The sequence below is a fragment of the Anabas testudineus genome, chromosome 1, assembly GCF_900324465.2.
Source record: "Anabas testudineus chromosome 1, fAnaTes1.2, whole genome shotgun sequence".
Lineage (NCBI taxonomy): Eukaryota > Metazoa > Chordata > Actinopteri > Anabantiformes > Anabantidae > Anabas > Anabas testudineus.
In genome coordinates, this window is record NC_046610.1 from 16,614,070 (window position 1) to 16,637,702 (window position 23,633).

Below are 23,633 nucleotides of genomic sequence, written 5' to 3' on the forward strand. Positions count from 1 at the left end.
GGCAACAAATCACTGGCTCAAGAAGAAGCATATTAAGGTCATGGAGTGGCCTAGTCAGTCTCCAGACCTTAATCCCATAGAAAATCTGTGGAGGGAGCTGAAGGTTCGAGTTGCCAAACATTGGAGAGGATCTGCAAAGAGGAGTGGGCCAAAATCCCCCCTGAGATGTGTGCAAACCTTGTGGCCAACTACAAGAAACGGCTGACCTCTGTGATTGCCAACAAAGGTTTTGCCACCAAGTACTAAAGCACGTTTTTCGAAGGGATCAAATACTTCTTTCCTTCGTGGAAATGCAAATTAATTTATAACTCTTTTTGAAACGCATTTTTCTGGATTTTTTTTGTCATTGTTGTGTCTCACTGTTCAAATACACCTACCATTGAAATTATAGACTGATCATTTCTTTGTTAGTGGGCAAACTTACAAAATCAGCTGGGGTTCAAATAATTTTTTCCCTCACTGTATAAGGCGCACCCGATTATAAGTCGCACTGTTGGCTTTTGAGAAAACTTGAGACTTTTAGATGCGCCTTATAGTGCGGAAAATACGGTATGTAGTGTGCTTTAAACAATGTAAATGGTTTGATCATAGGAGATGGTTAGATCAGTGAGAAACTATAAATGAATCAAATAATCAATAATTGGTGTTTCTCAGTATATATTTTTTTCCTAAGCTTGTGAACGTTTGAATGTGACCATACCTTAGTTGGTGATTAGTTGTTGTTCCTTTAAAGGTATTATGCATGGTGTCAGCTGGAGTGCTGAGTATATCGCTGCACACATGAATGCACATGAAAAAACAAATGCGTTTACTTTGTTTTGAACTTTTTAATTCATTTTTCACATCAACTGTAAAATAGGCCTCCATAAATAAATGATGTACAAGAACACAATCAGTGTGAAATACGGGTGATTGGGGGCTGGGAGAGGTTGCGTAGCAGATAATGAAAAAAAAAAAAATAGCACGGAGCAACTAATAAAATAAAATAAAAAAATGTATGTAAACTAGTTCCCAATTTTATTATTATTATTTATTTATTGTTTTGTTTGTTAAAAATTATGAATGTGAAATAGTTCATTGGCTGAACTTGGAAAGTATGAAGCTGCACTGTGACTTAGCATATATACAAATTAACAATAGAACAGTTTCTGTTTCCTACAAAATGTGTTTTCTATAGGTTTATAATGACGTTTTTAGAAATTAGAGGTGCAGTGTTACATCTTACCATGTATCTCTACATTCTTAATTTTAAGATTTTTAACTTGTGTTAGTTTCACTCTTTTTCCTGCAGTGTGACAAATCAAACTGTTGACTGTCGTTTAGCAGTTTGTCTTTTGTCATCTGAAAGGGAAACATCATACTTACCAGTAAATTATTTTTATTTTATTGTTGCTTTCTTGTGTGCTGTGGTACAATTACAATAAAACTGATGTTGTATTTGAACTTTGGCAACTTCAAGAACCATGTTGTGAGCAGCAGCTTTTTGTTTTTATACAAACAGTATATTGTAATGAATAGTGTCACAGTGTGTTTGTAGGTAAAGTGAGTCAAAATTACATTAGAGCATTCTTCATTATCAAGTCCGGTTATTATATTTCTACAAATTAATTCTTGTAAGAAATAGAAGTCAAAGGTATTAAATTATGTTTACCCATCAGCCAAAAAAATCAATACCACCTGGAGGTGCACGTGTGTCCCCATACACAGCAAGGTGCGACAGTCTGATATCTGCTGATCATGGGCAGGGTTAGATTTTTCTCATGTTGATCTCTGTTCATCACAACATTAAAACCACCAGGTGGTCTTGATCTGGAACTAAGAACTAGTACATAGATCTTTCTCACACAACCAACGCTGTTGTTTTCCACAAGGGGTGTCATTCCAGTTGGCCAGTTCTGAGTAGAAATGGTACATCTCCACACAGTCTTCATTGTCGTTAGGATTCGGCTGACCAGTTTGCCAAAATCTAAAAAAGTGGGGCAATGGTGACGGTCAAAGAGAAATGTTCGTGTTAATTGACCAGAAAAAGTGTATTTGACATCTTCTTTGTGTTGACCCACGTATCAGAAAGATTCAGGATTATTGTAAAGGTCTTACGATTTGGTTAGTGCAGATCCATCTACCCATTTGAAAGTTCCCTCTATGTCCCTCAGACCAATCCAGAACAAGAGAACGGCTTCTTCATACTGATGGTATAAGGCCTTCTGTTGAGATTGAAAGATAACATAACTAAGTCATCCTTCAACATCAAGAATGACACACGAAAGCAGAGTTACTATAAATAAGAAGTACTTGTTCTTGCTCGCTGTTGATCACCACCAGGTCAGCTCCTCTACTCTGACAGTATCTTCTGCTTTCCTCCCATGTCTTACTCTCACTGGATAAGAAGTAACACCTGGAGTTAATCATCCTCCACCCTGTAGGACACTGCTGAGAGGCCTCACAACCATTCAGCTCTGAAAATCCAATAACATACAAATTAGACTGAAGTACCTGGATTAGAAGCTTTAAGTACAATTAAAGCATTGACTTTGACAATTAACTTAATTTGACAGTAAGTACAAACTCATTGTTCTCAATCTGTAAAACTAACATTTGTATCTATATCTTAGCTGTTCTACATGGACAGTTTTCTAAAATGAACTTTCCCAGTAGCATTAGTTTCTTTGTAATAGTACGTGTTCTCATTTCTTTATATTCGTTTTTATAAGTATGTGTGTAGCTCAATATATACATTTGGGAAATGAACTGTCAAAAACAGATACACAAATCACAGCAACATACCACAAAAGAGCTACAAAAATGCTGAAGCTAAACTATTGGCTTGATAGAAAAGAGGAAGATGAAGTTAAAGTCAAAGGATGCAACAATGTCAAAGGTTTTCGCTCTCACCACTGAGCTGCATTTTCAGCTTTTCTCTTTCCTCTTCCCCCATTTTTATCATGTTTATCAGTTCAGTGTTTCTGTTTTCAAGCAGTTTTCTGTCTCTGGTCAAGGCCAATATTCTTTGCATTAATCCATCATAATTGCCTGATGTGTCCATCTGATTTTTGTCACTATAGTGAGTTGTGTTGCAGTCAGATTGAGTCACTTCCATCTTGGAGTGGACTGATAGTAAAGAAACAAAGTTAGTAAATACAAAATAATTTTGCAGAAGAAATTAAGATAAATTGACATATTTATCGGCAGTGTTTGACAACAAATTGTGAAAAATATTGCCCAACGTGTCAAATTATGCAATGGGGTATTTGCAATAATGTGGTAATGTTTATGCAACTGTCTTAACACATTTTAAGTTTTGAAACACAAATGAACAGAAAAGTCATCGTACTCACAAAAAAGTCGTAAAGAAACATTGAGAATGGCTTGGACGATACACAGCACACCAAAGCTGTAGACAAGCAGCTGAATGAGTTTTCTCTCTGCAAAATCAACAGTAACAGTTTATAACTACAGCAGCAGCCATGTGAGGTCAAGTTTATCAAGTTAGGTCAACATTAACCATCCATTGTTGCTTAAGCCGTCATTACACTTGGTCAAAAAAGGTTTCTGATCTGACACAGACAGATTCTCGTGTGCTGTACTATAGTTTGGTTATAGTTTATAGTTAATTAATATATAGTTAGACCACTTCTTCCCCTTTTTTTCCACAGCTAAAGATAATAAACAAATAATAATCAAGTACAAAAACTGTAGAAACTAGCATCCTGTATATAGTATATTAGGATGAATTGAGTTATTACCTCTTTGAGGTGTATCTGTGTGACCTGTCTGTCCATCTCTTGGTAGTTCATTAACATAGTCTGGCTTCTTTGTTCGCTGCATCCCGCCGTCTGACTAAAAGGCTAAAGTGAATTTGTCAGTCACCTGATCAGAGAACAGTTTGTTCTCGCTTCTTGTGCATGTCTTCTTCAGGAGTGATCTAATCACTTGTTTAAACATAGTTCCAGATTTCGACATTATGCAAATGACATCATTTCCTCTTCAAATGTGGAAATGACATTTGTGAAACACAGTAAAATGTGTTTTGCCTGAATGGCTGAAGCAATAAGCAGATAAATTGATGTATTAATTTGCAGTTGTGTCATGACATATATAGTATATTTTCTTAAAATCTCTTTAAAATGATGCACCTCTAAACAAAAGGTAATGAAAGGATCAGTAATAGCATACTACAAATCATATACTCTAGTTATTTAGTTACTTTGTTCTTTTTTTAGTATTTCATTAATGAAATAGTTTGACTTTACTTGAAGGAAAACATTTTTCTAATTCTCATGGATTCATGTGAAATTATATTTCCTCACATTTTGACTTTAACAAATTATTGTTGCTGAACACTTCTACCATAAATGTTATATTATGATATAATATTTACACTTCTAAAATTATCATTTGTCTGTAATGCAGCTAATGTAGCAGCAGATCAATACATTTAAGAATGAAATGTGCCACTGGATCATGTTACTTGACTAATGATCTATGAAGTATGAATTAATCACAAAATCATAGTGACTTTACCACTTGTTAATAGTAAGCAACGGGAATTCATCATACTCATATTTCATCAAACATATACAAAGAATGAACAATGGTCTATGTCAGAAGAAATTGCAGAGGGTGTTGTGCGGCACTGTAAAACATCAAAAGCAGCTCTTTGCCGTAGTTACCATAGATGGCATTTTACCTGAGACTCACCTGCTACCTACCAAATGCTCAGGTACAAATAATGCGGTAACATACTAGGAATTAAATAGCTTAAAAAATAATTAACAAAGCATTTGTGCACCAAATGTAACCGCAAAGCAAATGTCCCCAAGTTTTTGTGAACTTTGGACTCTTGTGCGTGCTGCAAGTAGCCCTTAACATTTCCCTTCGACTTTCTCTCTGTAGGTCATTTGTCACCTGTCACCTGACTGACAATGCTGATGGAAGAAAGACTGAGTATGAGGCTGAAACACATCCAATAGTTCACAGTACAGGGCCCACCCCTTTTAATAAATCATAATATGTTGATAATAATATGATAATATTTATTATAATAAAAATAAAACTGCACAAAAATGCCTTTGACTTGTATTGGTTTTAAAACGTATTTATGCCAGTATGCACATCTAATTCCTATATTGACGCCATTCACTTTAATATTATATCATTGTCCTGTGCTGAGAGCAAATGTACTGTTGGTGTTTAGCTTAAAGTAGCTTGTTATGTATATCAGAGCCTTGTTTTTTTCATGACAGCTTTAGTAAGGGCCCCACATATTTACACAACGTTGGGAAGTTTTCATGACGCTTTGTGGTTCTACTGAGTTCCTTTAAAAGGCCTAAATGACCTACAAATACTTAGACGTCATAGCCATACAATACAAGCAGTATCACTATGAAGTATTTTAAGGAAGAGTTTAAACTAGAAGACATGATCAGGGTTTAAAAATATCTTCAATAATGTCCTTTCTAGACTCTTGTGAAGTATAACTGTATGATGTTTTCTTAAAATATAAAGAATTTTGATGTTTTCATGTAGAAAAGGTTCAGTTCTTCAGTTCATTCCTGTGAAAACTTTAATATTATATTTAATATTAAGGTGAAAGACTAAGAAAACCTTTCACATAAATAGGTAGAAGAAAAAATGAGGAAGTGTGGAAATCTGCTGCATTATTAGCAAATAGAAAAGTATAAAAGAAGAAGAGACCTCAAATTTATTGTCCACCACAGTGGTTTCGCTCCAGTCGGTAAGTAAGACATGGCAAATGTCCATAAAGAGAAATCCCGCATCACTATGGACTATGTAAATGTATCTGGTGCTGGATCAGCTTCAAAGAGCCGCTCTGATGATGGTGCTGCGACTGCTGCTATGCCAGGTATGAGAAAAACCCTATAGTTCAGTTAGTTAGTATATATTTCATCACTCTTCATCACTTTCAGAAACATCACTTGTGTGTGTGTAAAAATGTAAAAACATGGCTTTGGCCTACATGCATCTTCAAATTTAGTTATTTAATTTAATACCAGTTTTTAACATGCTTGTCAGGTTTTACTGGGCCAAATAATTCAGTGAAGCTGTTTCCTGTAACTGTTGTACATGTGTGTGTTTTTCTGCTTGCAGGTAGAAAACTCTACATGCTGTTTTTTTTTAGCTTTGGACTTCTGTGCATACTACAAGCAGCACTTAACATTTCCCTTCGACTTTCTCTCTGTGAGTCATTTGATTCTTTATATATAATCAGTCAGTGAGTTCACTCTGTTTCTGTCCTTTATAGTAATATTCAGTCAATTAAACAAGACTAGAAATATCACAGGATAACTCAAATAATGAACCCCAAATGTTCTGCTCTTTCAGACGGTTGTCAGATGTCCGACACAGAGGTCAGTTGCAAAAATCTAACTGACAATCCCGACGAGCTGAAGAAAAGAGTGAGCCAGTTCAGTCAGTAAACACTTTCTGAGGTCTTTTATTCAAAGCATAATTAAGTCCTAATCTATTGTATAAAATTATATCTGGATGTCATCAGAAGAAAACACCTAATGTGCATCATGATTGCCAAAATACTAAAGCTACTATTCACCTCAGTCAACTTACTGCACATTCAAAACATAGAACCTAAAACTAAAATGTAGTAAATCATAGAGCACCAGCAGGTGCTGCTACTGCAGGAGTTGAACAATAAATCATTTTAGGTGGAACACAAATTGAATCAATCACAAAATGAAAATTAAATTATAAATGGAACTGCAGGAATTAAAAGACAGAATAAGTACATTAAATTACATTTCAATTATTGATTTTATGTCCATCATTTTAATGATGTATGTCTTTTTTCCAACATGTCAGATCACTATGCTCAACTGGGATGGGTGTATTTGCATCCTAGTTTCTATTACATTTCTAATGAGGAGAAATCCTGGCAAGACAGTAGAAATTACTGTCAGCAAAACGGTGCCGACCTGATTATTATCAACAGCCTAAAAGAACAGGTGTGTGGTTTTTTATGAAATGTGAATTTGAATAAGTTTGAAATGAGTATTTATAGAAAAATGAAGGTTGAAAAATATTGTGATTATGAGGTCACCTGTTTTTCTCCTTGAACAAGCTCTTCACAGGTTTATTTTATAAGGTCGCATGGATTGGACTGACTAAGACAGACGACACATGGGAATGGGTGGATGGCACTCCCCTGACTGAAAGGTGGGTCACACATTGATTTTTTTCAACTTGCTGAAACTACACATCTTTAAGCTGCTGTTAGAGTTTAGTGCCAGATGTGTAACAATGAACATGAAAACACGATATGTCTTTTTGCTTTCAGCTACTGGGGCACTGGGGAGCCTAACAACCTAAATATTAATGGCACCAAAGAATACTGTGTAGAAACAAGGTTCTTTGATGAGTTAAACAGCTGGAATGACATACCCTGCGAAGCTCAAAACGTCTGGATCTGTGAAAAGACTGTGTGTCTATGAATCGCTATATCAAACCTCACAAAGCTGGAATTCACTTCATGTTTTTTATGAATGCAGAACTTCACATTTTACAATCACATATGTCTGTTACACAAGCCTGTGATGCTGCATACATAATACACATGAGGCGACTGCAAATAGGGAGCATGATATGATGACTTAATAAGAGTACATACATACTGTATGTAATACTTTGAATGTATAAAAAGAGAAATTACTCTCTGCTGAGCTTTATGAATATACAAAGTACTGAACGCTTCTGATAATATATAAATACAGCCTGTATCTACATTATTTAACTCATTGTTATGTAAAGAATTTTATGTTAATCTGTACATATGACAATAAATGTCTTGAGTCATTATAATTATGTTTACTATTATTATTATTATATACATTATTACATATCTATGTCATATCACATCTTGATAAAATAATTGTTTTTATGTTAAGTTATTTTAAAATGAGGCGGTTGTTTGACAACATGTCAAAGGTATAAAAGTGAGATATTTGCAACAGCTGCAACTTGTGAAATGGTTTTGAAAGTCACCAGAAAATAGGCCTACTTCATGCCACTAAACCTCAGTTTCCTGTTAAGTGAACATACACAGTAAGTAATAGTCACTTTTACTATACACATCAAGTGATATCAAATTTTTTAGAAGCACGCTCAAAGAAACTCAACCACCAGTCCTGCTGAACATCATGGATGAATCGGACATATATGTCAATGTAGAGAGACCCTCCAGTAATAACAGCAACAGGACAAGCAAAATGAAAAGTTCCGAAAGTCTTTATGAAAATGTGCTGATGCACACTCTGGAGTCAAACAGAACTGGACCTGCACACTCAGGTAATGAACACAGGTAAAGAGGTACATGTGCACACTGAGCATGTACCTCTACATACAGGAACAGACTCTTTTTCTGTAACAGCTTGTGCAAAGGAAAATTGGAATGTAGACAGTCAAAAAGGAAGTGTCAAAAGGGAAGAGACAATTTCCGGTAATACAGATGGTTTACCAAATTTCTCTGTGATGAAGTCACCTTTTTATGTGCAACACAGCATTGCAATATGATAACAGAGGTATCTTTTATTTATTTATTTGGCCTAAAGCAAGATTCCAGCACAACAATTGATTTATACTCATTTATTACATGGACTGTGCTGCCTTGCAGTATTTAGAGTACATGCTACACTGTAGTTCACAGAACTACATCAGAAATGCTGCAGTACGCTATATTGGGTCAGCAACAGGCAGCAGATGAAATCCTGGGCAAGAATCCCAGACACTGTCCTGGTTTCAATTTCGATTCACAGACCAGTTGGCTTTAAATAATTAGTTGTATTGTGTAGTTACTGTGTGGGAATCTGCAGTACAAAGGCTGACTTGATTTTATGTTGATGTTGAAGATGTTAAGAAGAGTTCCTACAGAGCTGCTGCAGTGTGTCTGGGTCTGCTGTGCCTTCTCTTCCTAGCTGGACTGATAACCGTTGTTTTCCTATGTGAGTACTTAATATACTGCTAAAACATTAACACAAGAATACTTCATGTGTTTTTTAATTTGTTTGTCTATGTTCCAAACGCAGTTACAAAGTGCAACTCAGAGCTGGAAATGCATGAGATGCTGTTACAAACCAGATACAACCAGACACAACAAACTAACTGAAGAGAAGGAACAACTGCAAAAAAGACTTGAATCCATGACCAAAGACAATGATAGTCTTCAGACAAATCTTCAGGGTTAATAACTAAGCCATTTCCATGAAAACTGGGAAAGATTATCTGCTGAGAAAGGTCAGGACATGGGGTTAAAAGTGTCAAATCAGAACCTTGTATGGACATAAACAGTTCCTTAAAATGACTTATAATTTAACTTGATCTTAATGATTTTTAATATTAGGCACTGTTTTATCAAATTTACATTTCACACATTACTGTACACAATTAAATGCATGTTCTTGTCAATTAAGACAAATTTAAAAAAAAAAAGGTTGCCTCACGATACAAAGCAAGAGAACATGGCTAAAAATAGTTTGGCTAAAAGAGTAGAATTTTGAGAATGTTTTTTAAATTTAGAGATAGATCTAAAAATGGATTCTGGTAATGTACAAATATGATGCTATGTACTGCAGAGCACAGATCTATAGTTTGACATTGAAATCAAGTCTGTTTGCAACACAATTATAATTTTTGTATTACCACCAACAGCATCCATCTTTTAATGTTAAACCAAATGTCTTCAGGTTTAGGTTTATGAAATCAATTGCCTTTATGTGGATGTGAAGCACTCTGAGCTGCCAATGTGTGTGAAAAGTGCAGTGTACTGTAGATAAAAATGATTAAGTTTAAGGGCGTCATGGGTCAGCCGGTTACGTTTCAGTGTGAAGTTTGTACACACTGTTTAGCTTAAAGTTGCTTGTTATGTATATTGGAGCCTTGTTTTGTCATGGATTCTCTTCTGTTTATGTCGTTTTACCTGATGTTTAACTCTTCTTCTTTTTATTTTACCCGGCTGTAGAGGTAACAGACAGACAAAATCTATGCTTGTCAGTGTATGGTACTGTATACTCCTAAGACCTTTGTATTAAGTATTAGGGTAAAAGTCGTAGGTCACAGCTTTGGTAGGGCCCCCACAGATATGTATGCAACATTGGGAGGTTTTCATGCCACTTTGTGGTTCTACTGAGTTCCTTTACAAGGTCTAAATGACCTACAAATATTTAGACATCATAGCCACACAATACAGGCAGTATCACTATGAAGTATTTTGAGGAAGAGTTTAAACTAGAAGACATGAGCAGGGATTATAAATATCTTCAATAATGTCCTTTCTAGACTCTTGTGAAGTATAACTGTATGATGTTTTCTTAAAATATCATGTTTCATGTAGAAAACGTTCAGTTCTTCTGTTCATTCTCTATATATAGGTGAATAAAAATGAGGAAGTGTGGAAATCTGCTGCATTATTAGCAAATAGAAAAGTTTAAAAGAAGAAGAGACTTCAAACTCATTGTCCACCACAGTGGTTTCGCTCCAGTCGGTAAGTAAGACATGGCAAATGTCCATAAAGATAAATCCCGCATCACTATGGACTATGTAAATGTATCTGGTGCTGGATCAGCTTCAAAGAGCCGCTCTGATGATGGTGCTGCGACTGCTGCTATGCCAGGTATGAGAAAAACCCTATAGTTCAGTTAGTTAGTATATATTTCATCACTCTTTATCACTTTCAGAAACATCACTTGTGTGTGTGTAAAAATGTAAAAACATGGCTTTGGCCTACATGCATCCTCTAATTTAATTATTTAATTTAATTTAATACCAGTTTTTAACATGCTTGTAAATAATTCAGTAAAGCTGTTTCCTGTAACTGTTGTACATGTGTGTGTTTTTCTGCTTGCAGGTAGAAAACTCTACATGCTGGTTTTTTTGAGCTTTGGACTTCTGTGCATGCTACAAGCAGCACTTAACATTTCCCTTCGACTTTCTCTCTGTGAGTCATTTGATTCTTTATATATAATTAGTCAGTGAGTTCACTCTGTTTCTGTCCTTTATAGTAATATTCAGTCAATTAAACAAGACTAGAAATATCACAGGATAACTAAATAATAAATAATAAGCAGGATGGTACTTTTTAATTAGTTAAAGGTTCGTATTTATGAATTGAAACTTTTAGTCTTAACAGATTTAGTTCTCCATTTCATGTCTACCTGTAGAGGTGCCAGTCAATAATACACTGAATCCCAAATGCTCTTTCAGACGGTTTTCAGATGTCCGACACAGAGGTCAGTTGTAAAAACCTGACTGACTATCCCAATGAGCTGAAGAAAATAATGAGCCAGTTCAGTAAGTATGAGGCTTAAACACTTTCTGAGGTCTTTTATTCAAAGCATAATTAAGTCCTAATCTATTGTATAAAATTCTATCTGGATGTCATCAGAAGAAAACACCTAATGTGCATCATGATTGCCAAAATACTAAAGCTACTATTCACCTCAGTCAACTTGCTGCACATTCAAAACATAGAACCTAAAACTAAAATGTAGTAAATCATGGAGCAGCAGCAGGTGCTGCTACAGCAGGAGTTGAACAACAAATAATTTTAGGTGGAACACAAAATGAACTAAATTATAAACTGAAATGCATGGATTAAAAGACAGAATAAGTACATTAAATTACATTTCAATTATTGATTTTATGTCCATCATTTTAATGATGTATGTCTTTTTTCCAACATGTCAGATCACTATGCTCAACTGGGATGGGTGTATTTGCATCCTAGTTTCTATTTCATTTCTAATGAGACGAAATCCTGGCAAGACAGTAAAGATTACTGTGAGCAAAACGGTACCAACCTGATTATTATCAACAGCAAAGAGGAACAGGTGTGTGGATTTTTATGAAATGTAAATTTGAATAAGTTTGAGATTAGGAGATATAGACCATATTTACAGAAAAATGATGGTTGAAAAATGTTGTGATTATGAGGTCACCTGTTTTTCTTTTTATAAACAAGCTCTTTACAAGTTTATTTCACAAAATTGTGTGGATTGGACTGAATAAGACAGACGATGCATGGGAATGGGTGGATGGCACTCCCCTGACTGAAAGGTGGGTCACACATTGATTTTTTTCAACATGCTGAAACTACACATCTTAAAGCTGCTGTTAGAGTTTAGTGCCAGATGTGTAAAAAACTAAAATGAACATGAAAACACGATATGTCTTTTCGCTTTCAGCTACTGGGGCACTGGGGAGCCTAACAACCTAAGTATTAACGGCACCAACGAAAACTGTGTAGAAACAAGGTTCTATGATGAGTTAAACAGCTGGAATGACATACCCTGCGAATCTGAAAACTACTGGATCTGTGAAAAGACTGTGTGTCTATGAGTCGCTATATCAAACCTCACAAAGCTGGAATTCACTTCATGTTTATTCTGAATGCAGAACTTCACATTTTACAATCACATATGTCTGTTACACAAGCCTGTGATGCTGCATACATAATACACATGAGGCGACTGCAAATAGGGAGCATGATATGATGACTTAATTAGAGTACATACATACTGTATGTAATACGTTGAATGTATAAAAAGAGAAATTACTCTCTGCTGAGCTTTATAAATATACAAAGCACTGAACGCTTCTGATAATATATAAATACAGCCTGTCTCTAAGTTATTCAACTCATTGTGATGTAAAGAATGTTATGTTATTCTGTACATATGACAATAAATGTCTTGAGTCATTATAATTATGTTTACTATTATTATTATAATATACATTATTACATATCTATGAAATATCACATCTTGATAAAATAATTGTTTTTATGTTAAGTTATTTTAAAATGAGGTGGTTGTTTGACAACATGTCAAAGGTATAAAAGTGAGATAGTTGCAACAGCTGCAACTTGTGAAATGGTTTTGAAAGTCACCAGAAAATAGGCCTACTTCATGCCACTAAACCTCAGTTTCCTGTTAAGTGAACATACACAGTAAGTAATAGTCACTTTTACTATACACATCAAGTGATACCTACATTTTAGAAGCACGCTCAAAGAAACTCAACCACCAGTCCTGCTGAACATCATGGATGAATCGGACATATATGTCAATGTAGAGAGACCCTCCAGTAATAACAGCAACAGGACAAGCAAAATGAAAAGTTCCGAAAGTCTTTGTGAAAATGTGCTGATGCACACTCTGGAGTCAAACAGAACTGGACCTGCACACTCAGGTAATGGACACAGGTAAAGAGATACATGTGCACACTAAGCATGTACCTCTACATACAGGAACAGACTCTTTTTCTGTAACAGCTTGTGCAAAGGAAAATTGGAATGTAGACAGTCAAAAAGGAAGTGTCAAAAGGGAAGAGACAATTACCGGTAATACAGATGGTTTACCAAATTTCTCTGTGATGAAGTCACCTTTTTATGTGCAACACAGCATTGCAATATGATAACAGAGGTATCTTTTATTTATTTATTTGGTCTAAAGCAAGATTCCAGCACAACAATTGATTTATACTCATTTATTACATGGACTGTGCTGCCTTGCAGTATTTAGAGTACATGCTACACTGTAGTTCACAGAACTACATCAGAAATGCTGCAGTACGCTATATTGGGTCAGCAACAGGCAGCAGATGAAATCCTGGGCAAGAATCCCAGACACTGTCCTGGTTTCAATTTCGATTCACAGACCAGTTGGCTTTATATAATTAATTGTATTGTGTAGTTACTGTGTGGGAATCTGCAGTACAAAGGCTGACTTGATTTTATGTTGATGTTGAAGATGTTAAGAAGAGTTCCTACAGAGCTGCTGCAGTGTGTCTGGGTCTGCTGTGCTTTCTCTTCCTAGCTGGACTGATAACCGTTGTTTTCCTATGTGAGTACTTAATATACTGCTAAAACATTAACACAAGAATACTTCATGTGTTTCTTAATTTGTTTGTCTATGTTCCAAACGTAGTTACAAAGTGCAACTCAGAGCTGGAAATGCATGAGATGCTGTTACAAACCAGATACAACCAGACACAACAAACTAACTGAAGAGAAGGAACAACTGCAAAAAAGACTTGAATCAATGACCAAAGACAATGATAGTCTTCAGACAAATCTTCAGGGTTAATAACTAAGCCATTTCCATGAAAACTGGGAAAGATTATCTGCTGATAAAGGTCAGGACATGGGGTTAAAAGTGTCAAATCAGAACCTTGTATGGACATAAACAGTTCCTTAAAATGACTTATAATTTAACTTGATCTTAATCTTTTTTAATATTAGGCACTGTTTAATCAAATTAATATTTCACATATTACACAATTAAATGCATTTTCTTGTCAATTAGGACAAATTTAAAAAAAAAGGTTGCCTCACGATACAAAGCAAGAGAACATGGCTAAAAATAGTTTGGCTAAAAGAATAACAATTCAAATAGGTACACTTTTCAAATCTTAACAGTTGCAGTTTGAAGTTTAGCTATATAAACAAAAACTTGAAAACTATTTGCATAAAACTGCGTCTGTAGAAGTTAATTACAGGAGTTATAATTTATATTTTGTATCATTGCCTCAATGAAATAAGTGTATAAATGCTTGTTATTACTCAATTCATCCCCTTAATCTGCAGCTTCCCTCAGCTTTAGTAAACTTTGTGGTGCCTTTCACCTCACTGTGCAGATGTCCAACCCTGTTACAGTTTTGGTTAACCTTCACCACTTTCACAGCACCGTTTTCAGCCAGAGGTACCTGTAAGAAAAACCTACTGCACACTTCCTGATCTGTGCCAAATGACAAAGAGATAGTACATAGCATAAGACAAACAGAGTAGTCAGAACCTTCACCGTCATCATTCATCAAAGTCTAAATTTAGGATTGAAGGTATAAGAGATCAGCCTGTAAAGCTAAAATCAATATTGCCTAAAACAGCTAAAATTTAGAGATAGATCTAAAAATGGATTCTGGTAATTTAGAAATATGATGCTATGTACTGCAGAGCACAGATCTATAGTTTGACATTGAAATCAAGTCTGTTTGCAACACAATAATAATTTTTGTATTACCACTAGCAGCTTCCATCTTTTAATGTTAAACCAAATGTCTTCAGGTTTAGGTTTGTGAAATCAATTGCCTTTATGTGGATGTCAAGCACTCTGAGCTGCCACTGTATGTGAAAAGTTGCTTGTTATGTACATTAGAGCCTTGTTTTGTCATGGCTTCTCTTCTGTTTATGTCGTTTTACCTGATGTTTAACTCTTCTTCTTCTTCTTCTTTTTCTTCTTCTTTTTCTTCTTCTTCTTCTTCTTCGTCTTTTTATTTTACCCAGCTGTAGAGGTAACAGACTGACAAAAACAATGCTTGTTAGTGTATGGTAAACTCCTAATACCTTTGTATTAAGTATTAGGGTAAAAGGCGTAGGTCACAGCTTTGGTAGGGCCCCCACAGATATGTATGCAACATTGGGAGGTTTTCATGCCACTTTGTGGTTCTACTGAGTTCCTTTAAAAGGTCTAAATGACCTACAAATATTTAGACATCATAGCCACACAATACAGGCAGTATCACTGTGAAGTATTTTGAGGAAAAGTTTAAATTAGAAGACATGAGCAGGGATTATAAATATCTTCAATAATGTCCTTCCTAGACTACACATTTATATAATGGAGCAGATTTCCACACTTCCTCATTTTTTCTTATATACTTACTTACTATATATATATATATATATATATATATATATATATATATATATATATATATATATATATATATATATATATATATATATATATATATATATATATATGTATGTATGTATGTATGTATGTATGTATGTATATATATATATATATATATGTATATATGTATATATATATATATATATATACTATATATTACTTACTATATATATATATATATATATAGTAAGTAAGTATATAAGAAAAAATGAGGAAGTGTGGAAATCTGCTCCATGATTGGCAAATACAAAAGTATAAAAGAAGAAGAAACTCATTGTCCACCACAGTGGTTTCGCTCCAGTCAGTAAGTAAGACATGGCAAATGTCCATAAAGAGAAATCCCGCATCACTATGGAATATGTAAATGTATCTGGTGCTGGATCAGCTTCAAAGAGCCGCTCTGATGATGGTGCTGCGACTGCTGCTATGCCAGGTATGAGAAAAACCCTATAGTTCAGTTAGTTAGTATATATTTCATCACTCTTCATCATTTTCAGAAACATCACTTGTGTGTGTGTGTAAAAATGTAAAAACATGGCTTTGGCCTACATGCATCTTCAAATTTAGTTATTTAATTTAATACCAGTTTTTAACATGCTTGTCAGGTTTTACTGGGCCAAATAATTCAGTGAAGCTGTTTCCTGTAACTGTTGTACATGTGTGTTTTTCTGCTTGCAGGTAGAAAACTCTACATGCTGGTTTTTTTGAGCTTTGGACTTCTGTGCATGCTACAAGCAGCACTTAACATTTCCCTTCGACTTTCTCTCTGTGAGTCATTTGGTTTTTTATACATAATAAGTTCACTCTGTTTCTGTCCTATTTATTAATGTTCAGTCAATCAACCAAGACTAGAAATATCACAGGATAACTCAAATAATAAGCAGGATGGATCTTTCTAGTTAGTTCAAGGTTTGTATTTATGAATTGAAACTTTTAGTCTTAACAGATTTAGTTCTCTGTTTTTTGTCCACATGTAGAGGTGCCAGTGAATAATACACTGAATCCCAAATGCTCTTTCAGACGGTTGTCAGACATCCAACACAGAGGTCAGTTGTAAAAACCTGACTGACAATGCCGATGAGCTGAAGAAAAGAGTGAGCCAGTTCAGTAAGTATGAGGCTCTGAGCTCTTTTATTCAAAGCATATTTAAGTCCTAATCTATTGTATATAATTATATCTGGGTGTCATAAAAATATCAGAAGAAAACACCTAATGTGCATCATGATTGCCAAATAGATATTAAAGCTACTATTCACCTCAGTCAACTTGCTGCACATTCAAAACATAGAACCTAACACTAAAATGTAGTAAATCATAGAGCAGCAGCAGGTGCTGCTACAGCAGGAGTTGAACAACAAATAATTTTACGTGGAACACAAATTGAATCAATCACAAAATGAAAACTAAATTATAAATGGACCTTCAAGGATTAAAAGGCAGAATAAGTACATTAAATTATGTGATTACATTTAAGTTAATGATTTTACCTCCATCATTTTAATGATGTCTTTTTCGCCCCATGTCAGATCACTATGCTCAACTGGGATGGGAGTATTCGCATCCTAGTTTCTATTATATTTCTAAAGAGATGAAATCCTGGCAAGACAGTAGAAATTACTGTCAGCAAAACGGTGCCGACCTGATTATTATCAACAGCCTAAAAGAACAGGTGTGTGGTTTTTTATGAAATGTGAATTTGAATAAGTATTTACAGAAAAATGATGGTTGAAAAATGTTGTGATTATGAGGTCACCTGTTTTTCTCCATAAACAAGCTGTTTACAGGTTTATTTCGCAAGATCGCATGGATTGGACTGACTAAAATAGACAATGCATGGGAATGGGTGGATGGCACTCCCCTGACTGAAAGGTGGGTCACACATCAATTTTATTCAACTTGCTGAAACTACACATCTTAAAGCTGCTGTTAGAGTTTAGTGCCAGATGTGTAACGAACTAAAATGAACATGAAAAGATTAAATGTTTTTTGCTTTCAGCTACTGGGGCCCTGGGGAGCCTAACAACCTAACTGAAAGCACCAAAGAATACTGTGTAGAAACAAGGTTCTTTGAAAAGGAACGCAGCTGGAATGACATACCCTGTGAAACGAAAAACGTCTGGATCTGTGAAAAGACTGTGCGTCTATGAGTCGCTATATAAAATCATCATGTTTATTCTGAATGCAGAACTTCACATTTTACAATCACATATGTCTGTTACACAAGCCTGTGGTGCTGCATACATAATACACATGAGGCGACTGCAAATGAGGAGCACAATATAATGACTTAATTAGAGTAAATACATGTATTGTATGTACTGTATGTAATACATTGAATATATAAAAAGAGAAATTACTCTCTGCTAAGCTATATGAACAAACAAAGTGCTGAACGCTTCTATATAAATATGGCCTGCATCTTCATTATTCCATTGTACCAGGCTAACTTTTGTTTTCAAGTTTTTTTAGATTAGGCACAGTTAATACATTTCTGCTTTTTAATGGTGTAGTAATGTAATTTCAACCTTTGTTGTTACTGTACTTGCTTGTTTAAAGTAGGACAGCTAATTGAATTCACATTGCAGGTTTTACAAAGTTTTTACTAAATTTTACTAATTGTTGTGATTTGTTTTGATTCAATTCAATTCAATTCAATTTTATTTGTAGAGCGCTTTTTACAATTGACATTGTCACAAAGCAGCTTTACACAACCAAAGAACAGTACATGAACAGTGTATGTGTATGAGTCATAATAATGTGATTGTCCCTGATGAGCAAACCGAGGGCGACAGTGGCAAGGAAAAACTCCCTGAGAAGGCAACAGGAAGAAACCTTGAGAGGAACCAGACTCAACAGGGAACCCATCCTCATATGGGTGATTACTTGCTGTGTAGGCAGCAGTCCAGTATAACAGTTAAAGTCTTTTAAGTTAATATGGAGTCCAGTTAGTTATTGCAGGCAGACTTGTTCCATTCCTTGACTATCGAGCGTTGAGTCGAGACCTCCAAGAAACAGCTTCCGACGTCCGCCGAGGCCGGGACCGACATCATAGTAGCTTGTGACCAATCCAGAAAAGAGAGAGGGAGAGGGAAAGAGAGAGAAGAGGAGAGATTGCAGTTAGTTGTGATCACAGTGAGATAAAGTTTGAGGTGAATGTATATTTAGTGTAGTGCAGCAGGGACTCCGGCAGGACTAATTATGACAGCCTAACTAAAAGGGTGGGTTCAGAAGAAAACACAGACATGAGGGCGCACTGGGATGTAGAGCAACCAAACACTTCACCATCAACAAACCCAAGTGATCAGTGAGAGTTGGGAAGACAGCATCTAAACATACCAGCTCACCATAATGCTCTACGTCCATGAGTCCTTCCCAGATCTATTTACAAAATGCTTGACTAAATAAATAGGTTTTCAGCCTAGACTTAAACACTGAGACTGTGTCTGAGTCCCGAACGCTATTTGGAAGGCTATTCCATAACTTTGGGGCTTTGTAAGAAAAAGCTCTGCCCCCAGCTGTAGTTTTTAGGATACGAGGCACTGACAGGCAGCCAGCATCCTTTGAGCGAAGTAGGCGTGGTGGATCATAAGACACTAGCAGTTCACTTAGATAATGCGGCGCAAGACCATTTAATGCTTTAAATGTCAAAAGTAGTATTTTAAAATCAATGCAAAATTTCACGGGGAGCCAATGAAGTGTAGATAAGATAGGCGAGATGTGATCGTATCTTCTGGTTCGAGTGAGGACTCTCGCTGCTGCATTCTGAACTAACTGAAGCTTGTTTATGCACCTGGTTGAACAGCCAGACAGTAAGGCATTACAGTAGTCCAACCTAGAGGTGATGAAAGCATGGACTAATTTTTCTGCATCATTTAGTGACAAAATATTCCTTATCTTGGCAATATTTCTGAGGTGAAAGAAAGCTGTCCTGGTGACATTATCTACATGAGCTTCAAATGAAAGACTGGAATCTAGAATCACACCAAGGTCTTTGACTGTTGCACTAGATGTAACGGAAAGGCCATCTAGAGTTACGGTGTGGTCTAACATCTTGCTTCTAGCTGCAGATGATCCTATAACTAGTACTTCTGTCTTTTTTAGCAGAAGGAAGTTAATTAGCATCCAGTCTCGTATATCCTTTACACATTGCTCAACTTTATTAAGCAGTTTGATCTCATCTGGTTTTAATGAAACATATAACTGTGTGTCGTCAGCATAACAATGAAAGTTAATGCCATGTTTACGGATAATGTTGCCCAGAGGAAGCATGTAGAGGGAAAAAAGCAGGGGGCCTAAAACTGAACCCTGTGGAACACCAAACTCCACTGGAGAGCATGTGGAGTAATCGCCATTTAGATCTACATACTGATAACGATCAGTCAAATAGGACCTAAGCCAGGAGAGGGCCGTTCCCCTAATTCCAACAACATTTTCTAGTCTGTGAAGGAGAATACTATGGTCAATGGTGTCGAAAGCTGCACTGAGATCGAGTAGCACAAGCATAGTGACGCTACCCTGATCAGCGGCCAATAGGAGGTCATTTACTACTTTAACAAGTGCCGTCTTTGTGCTGTGATGAGGCCTAAATCCTGACTGATAGAGTTCATGTATGTTATTTCTATGAAGATACGAGGATAGCTGCCCAGCTACTATCTTTTCGAGAATCTTAGAGATAAAGGGGAGGTTTGATATCGGCCTGTAATTTGACAGCTGACAAGGGTCGAGATCAGGTTTCTTGATTAGCGGTTTAATAACTGCTAATTTAAAACACTTTGGGACATACCCACAGCTGAGTGAGGAATTTATGATTGTCAGCAGGGGTTCTATTATTTCTGGCACTATCTGTCTTAGAAAGTGTGTCGGTATAGGGTCTAATGTACAGGTTGAAGATTTTGCAGAAAAGATGAGTGAAATTAGTTCATTCTCTTCAAGAGGAGTAAAGTAATCTAGGTACTGATCTGCTGAGGTTAGCTCGTCACCTGCGTCAACTAAATTGTCTGGTTTTAAAGCTTGAATTTAATGCCTTATATTTACAATTTTGTTATTGAAAAAGTTCATGAAGTCCTCACTACTGCACAACGTTGTTGTGGAGATATCTGCAGTAGTTTTCTTTGTAGTTAATTTGGCTACTGTATTAAATAAAAATCTAGGGTTGTTTTTGTTGTTTTCTATGAGAGTGGAGAGATACGTTGATCTAGCTGCACTAAGAGCTTTTTTATAATTCAGGATGCTCTCCTTCCACGCTATCTGGAATACTAACAATTTAGTTTGGCGCCATTTACGTTCTAACTTTCGAGTAGTCTGTTTTAAGACGCGCGTGTCATCGTTATACCAAGGAGCAAGTTTCTTATCTCTGATGACTTTTCTTTTAACTGGAGCTACATTATCTAAGGTATAACGTAATGACGACTCGAGATATTCAGTCGCCTGGTCTAGTTCTGTGGTGTCAGACGGTGATCCAATCAAAGTTGATAACTCTGGAAGATTACTAATAAAGCTCTGTGCGGTAGTTGATGTAAATGTACGTTTAATGTGATAGCGCGGCACTGAGTATACATTGTTAATATGACACACTGTAGTTGAAACAAGATAGTGGTCTGAGATAACTTCAGACAGTGGGAGCGTAAGTAAATTTCTTATACTTAAACCGAATGATATTATTAAATCTAAGGTGTGACCCGCTTTATGAGTGGGTCCTACTACACACTGATCTACTCCTAGCGAGTCCAATATGGACATAAATGCTGTTCTCAGAGGGTCTTCTGGATTCTCAAAGTGAATATTAAAATCTCCAGCAATTAACGCTTTGTCTACAGAAACAACTAGGTTAGAAAGGAAATCTGCAAATTCACAAAGAAATTCAGAGTAGGGCCCTGGGGGTCTGTAAATGATAATTAGCGGGATCGGCTGAGCAGACTTTATATTTGTATCTATACTTGTTATGTTACTATAAAGACATTCAAAAGCTTTAAATTTGTGTACATGCTTTTGTACGATAGTCAGTTTATCATTATAAATAACTGCGACACCTCCTCCTCTACCAGTCAGACGAGGCTGGTGAATGTAGCTGTATCCAGGAGGAGTTGCTTCATTTAAAGCTACATACTCGTCCTGTTTAATCCAGGTTTCTGTTAAACAGAGTATATCAAACTCCTGATCTGTGATAGTTTCATTAACAGTAAGAGCTTTAGATGTAAGAGATCTAATATTTAACAATCCTAACTTCAGATCAGAGGTGCTGGCTGCACAATCAGTGTGCTCTGAATTTGAGGTCTGTATGTTAATTAAATTATTAAAACATACTTTCTGGGTTTTTCTAGCTTTTTGTTTAGCTCGAGGAACAGACACAGTCTCAATATGTTGAACCCTGACTGACGACTCTGTGCAGCTAGCAGACACTTGGTTTAGCCTGTTTGTCTGCTCCCTGGCCTGGACTCTGGTTAGTCAGCGACTAGCTAGGCCTGATCTTAGACTATGAGCTATACTGCAAGAAATGAGAGCAGCACCTTCCCGAGTGGGATGGACACCGTCCCGCCCTAACAGGCCAGGTTTGCCCTCAAAGGTACTCCAATTATCTATGAAGCCCACGTTGTTTTCGGAGCACCACCTGGACATCCAGCGGTTCAGCGACCATAACCTGCTGTAGGTTATGTCGCCTCGTCTCATTGGGAGGGGGCCAGAGAAGATTACCACTTCGGACATCGCCTTCGCTAATTTAAACACCTCTTTAAAGTTATTCTTGGTAACCTCAGACTGACGAAGGCGTATATCGTTAGCTCCGGCATGTACCACTATCTTAGAAAAGATTGATCTGGTGTCATGCACAAATATGGCTGGGGATCATTTGCATAGCAATGGAAATTATTAAAAACTGTCAGCTATAAGATGGTTTTGGAGAAATACTAATATATGTTTAACACCACATGTAAAAATAGCAAGGCTGAGCTTGTGATTAAAGCAGTTTACATACATTTTGAGCAGAAACAATAAGTGTTGTCAGCATCGACATGAATGCACAACTTTAGATAGCGTGTAAGAATCACATGCTTTCCCCATCCCCCACCCAGCCAGTGGTTACTCTACTGATTCACTGAGATGCAGTTAAAAAAGAGGAAATTTGATTTCTTCATATATGTTTCCTCAGCAAATGCCAAAACATAAACTATTGTGAGAAGGCACTTGCACAACATTAACCCAACAGTGACTGGTGAGACAAATGAAAATAACATAATATTTTATTCCTTTATGAATAGGCAAAAGTAAAAAATGAGGCTTTTGCAGAACCCTTTTTAAAAGAGTGAAAGTACTAACAGACCATTTAAATACTCCCTGTGTCATTTCAATTTGGTGTAAATAACATTTTGATTTATCAAATGTTTATTTATATGGACTTGTGGATTTAATTATATTGTTATTATCTTAACTGAAATGCCAGCTCTCTAACTCAAAACATTAACAGTTGAGTATATTTTCTGCATTCCTTTTCTGTCTTTAACTCTTTACAACAGCCTTTTTATATAAGTAAGATTTGAATCCAACTAATTTTTTCTTTTTTGGCTTTTTTTTTTTTCCATCACTGGAATTATAACCGCCCCCTTTAGATATTTATTTTGTGGGCTGCAGACAAAGATGGTAAAATCCCATGTATTTTTTAGGAAAGAATAGACCACACTGTGTTTAAAATTAAACACACAAGTGTCTCCTGAACAGATGCAAACATTAGTGTAATTTTAATACTTATTACCACCTACCTAATACTTACCACGATATGTTTATAAGCTAAAAAGCAAGTAGTCCCTTGTTACTAAAACCACATCTAACGAATGATTATCAGTCATTCAACTGCACAAAGCATTTTGTTGATGCATATGCGTTAAAGTCAGTAGTTCTCAACATCTTGACTTTTTTCAAAATTTA

The 23,633-nt window shown here is 36.0% G+C and overlaps 4 protein-coding genes and 1 long non-coding RNA gene across 9 annotated transcripts; 4 read left to right on the forward strand and 1 right to left on the reverse strand.

Annotated features, from left to right (window-relative positions):
* Positions 1-1,332: 1,332 nt before the first annotated feature.
* On the reverse strand, positions 1,333-3,905 carry LOC113161707 (CD209 antigen-like protein C). The gene is made up of 6 exons (XM_026359493.1): positions 3,744-3,905; positions 3,336-3,422; positions 2,893-3,108; positions 2,293-2,456; positions 2,098-2,204; positions 1,333-1,966 (listed from the first exon to the last, which is right to left on the reverse strand). Exons 1-6 carry the CDS (start codon positions 3,823-3,825, stop codon positions 1,816-1,818), a joined length of 807 nt encoding a protein of 268 aa, XP_026215278.1. The 5' UTR covers positions 3,826-3,905; the 3' UTR covers positions 1,333-1,815.
* Positions 3,906-4,873: 968 nt separating this feature from the next.
* LOC113161714 (CD209 antigen-like protein 2) lies at positions 4,874-7,818 on the forward strand. Of its 3 annotated transcripts, XM_026359500.1 has the most exons (6): positions 5,584-5,863; positions 6,109-6,198; positions 6,343-6,429; positions 6,835-6,977; positions 7,094-7,188; positions 7,310-7,818. In XM_026359500.1, the coding sequence occupies exons 1-6, from the start codon at positions 5,746-5,748 to the stop codon at positions 7,461-7,463; spliced, it is 687 nt and encodes a 228-aa protein (XP_026215285.1). In that variant the 5' UTR covers positions 5,584-5,745; the 3' UTR covers positions 7,464-7,818. The 3 variants fall into 3 exon arrangements, 2 of the variants coding, with proteins under 2 accessions (XP_026215285.1, XP_026215287.1); XM_026359502.1 differs by lacking the exon at positions 6,109-6,198 and having other exon boundaries at positions 5,585-5,863; XR_003298770.1 differs by lacking the exons at positions 5,584-5,863; positions 6,109-6,198 and adding an exon at positions 4,874-4,889 and having other exon boundaries at positions 6,343-6,977.
* A 341-nt stretch (positions 7,819-8,159) lies between these two features.
* Positions 8,160-12,709, forward strand: LOC113161713 (CD209 antigen-like protein E). 2 transcript variants are annotated; one of them, XM_026359499.1, is made up of 7 exons: positions 8,160-8,316; positions 8,877-8,969; positions 9,054-10,636; positions 11,227-11,313; positions 11,710-11,852; positions 11,984-12,078; positions 12,207-12,709. In XM_026359499.1, the coding sequence occupies exons 3-7, from the start codon at positions 10,519-10,521 to the stop codon at positions 12,358-12,360; spliced, it is 597 nt and encodes a 198-aa protein (XP_026215284.1). In that variant the 5' UTR covers positions 8,160-8,316; positions 8,877-8,969; positions 9,054-10,518; the 3' UTR covers positions 12,361-12,709. The 2 variants fall into 2 exon arrangements, with proteins under 2 accessions (XP_026215284.1, XP_026215283.1); XM_026359498.1 differs by lacking the exons at positions 8,160-8,316; positions 8,877-8,969 and adding an exon at positions 10,871-10,960 and having other exon boundaries at positions 10,154-10,636; positions 12,207-12,705.
* Positions 12,710-13,046: 337 nt separating this feature from the next.
* LOC113161727 lies at positions 13,047-15,210 on the forward strand. The gene is made up of 3 exons (XR_003298776.1): positions 13,047-13,212; positions 13,773-13,865; positions 13,950-15,210. It is a non-coding gene; the product is annotated as an uncharacterized LOC113161727 (long non-coding RNA).
* A 757-nt stretch (positions 15,211-15,967) lies between these two features.
* LOC113161715 (CD209 antigen-like protein A) lies at positions 15,968-18,343 on the forward strand. 2 transcript variants are annotated; one of them, XM_026359503.1, is made up of 6 exons: positions 15,976-16,149; positions 16,395-16,484; positions 16,737-16,823; positions 17,243-17,385; positions 17,491-17,585; positions 17,713-18,343. In XM_026359503.1, the coding sequence occupies exons 1-6, from the start codon at positions 16,032-16,034 to the stop codon at positions 17,861-17,863; spliced, it is 684 nt and encodes a 227-aa protein (XP_026215288.1). In that variant the 5' UTR covers positions 15,976-16,031; the 3' UTR covers positions 17,864-18,343. The 2 variants fall into 2 exon arrangements, with proteins under 2 accessions (XP_026215289.1, XP_026215288.1); XM_026359504.1 differs by lacking the exon at positions 16,395-16,484 and having other exon boundaries at positions 15,968-16,149.
* Positions 18,344-23,633: the final 5,290 nt, after the last annotated feature.

What these genes read in the sequence shown, in the direction of transcription:
- LOC113161707 (XM_026359493.1), bottom strand. Translation starts at nt 3,825, where the DNA reads ATGCAGCGAACAAAGAAGCCAGACTATGTTAATGAACTACCAAGAGAT. An exon ending in CACAGATACACCTCAAAGAG is followed by an intron (nt 3,423 to 3,743) that starts GTAATAACTCAA and finishes TTGATTTTGCAG; the next exon opens with AGAGAAAACTCATTCAGCTG. An exon ending in TCAACAGCGAGCAAGAACAA is followed by an intron (nt 2,205 to 2,292) that starts GTACTTCTTATT and finishes CAATCTCAACAG; the next exon opens with AAGGCCTTATACCATCAGTA.
- LOC113161715 (XM_026359503.1), top strand. Translation starts at nt 16,032, where the DNA reads ATGGCAAATGTCCATAAAGAGAAATCCCGCATCACTATGGAATATGTA. An exon ending in TGCGACTGCTGCTATGCCAG is followed by an intron (nt 16,150 to 16,394) that starts GTATGAGAAAAA and finishes TTCTGCTTGCAG; the next exon opens with GTAGAAAACTCTACATGCTG. An exon ending in TTCCCTTCGACTTTCTCTCT is followed by an intron (nt 16,485 to 16,736) that starts GTGAGTCATTTG and finishes ATGCTCTTTCAG; the next exon opens with ACGGTTGTCAGACATCCAAC.
- LOC113161714 (XM_026359500.1), top strand. Translation starts at nt 5,746, where the DNA reads ATGGCAAATGTCCATAAAGAGAAATCCCGCATCACTATGGACTATGTA. An exon ending in TCAACAGCCTAAAAGAACAG is followed by an intron (nt 6,978 to 7,093) that starts GTGTGTGGTTTT and finishes TCCTTGAACAAG; the next exon opens with CTCTTCACAGGTTTATTTTA. An exon ending in GGCACTCCCCTGACTGAAAG is followed by an intron (nt 7,189 to 7,309) that starts GTGGGTCACACA and finishes TTTTGCTTTCAG; the next exon opens with CTACTGGGGCACTGGGGAGC.
- LOC113161713 (XM_026359498.1), top strand. Translation starts at nt 10,519, where the DNA reads ATGGCAAATGTCCATAAAGATAAATCCCGCATCACTATGGACTATGTA. An exon ending in GAAAATAATGAGCCAGTTCA is followed by an intron (nt 11,314 to 11,709) that starts GTAAGTATGAGG and finishes CCAACATGTCAG; the next exon opens with ATCACTATGCTCAACTGGGA. An exon ending in GGCACTCCCCTGACTGAAAG is followed by an intron (nt 12,079 to 12,206) that starts GTGGGTCACACA and finishes TTTCGCTTTCAG; the next exon opens with CTACTGGGGCACTGGGGAGC.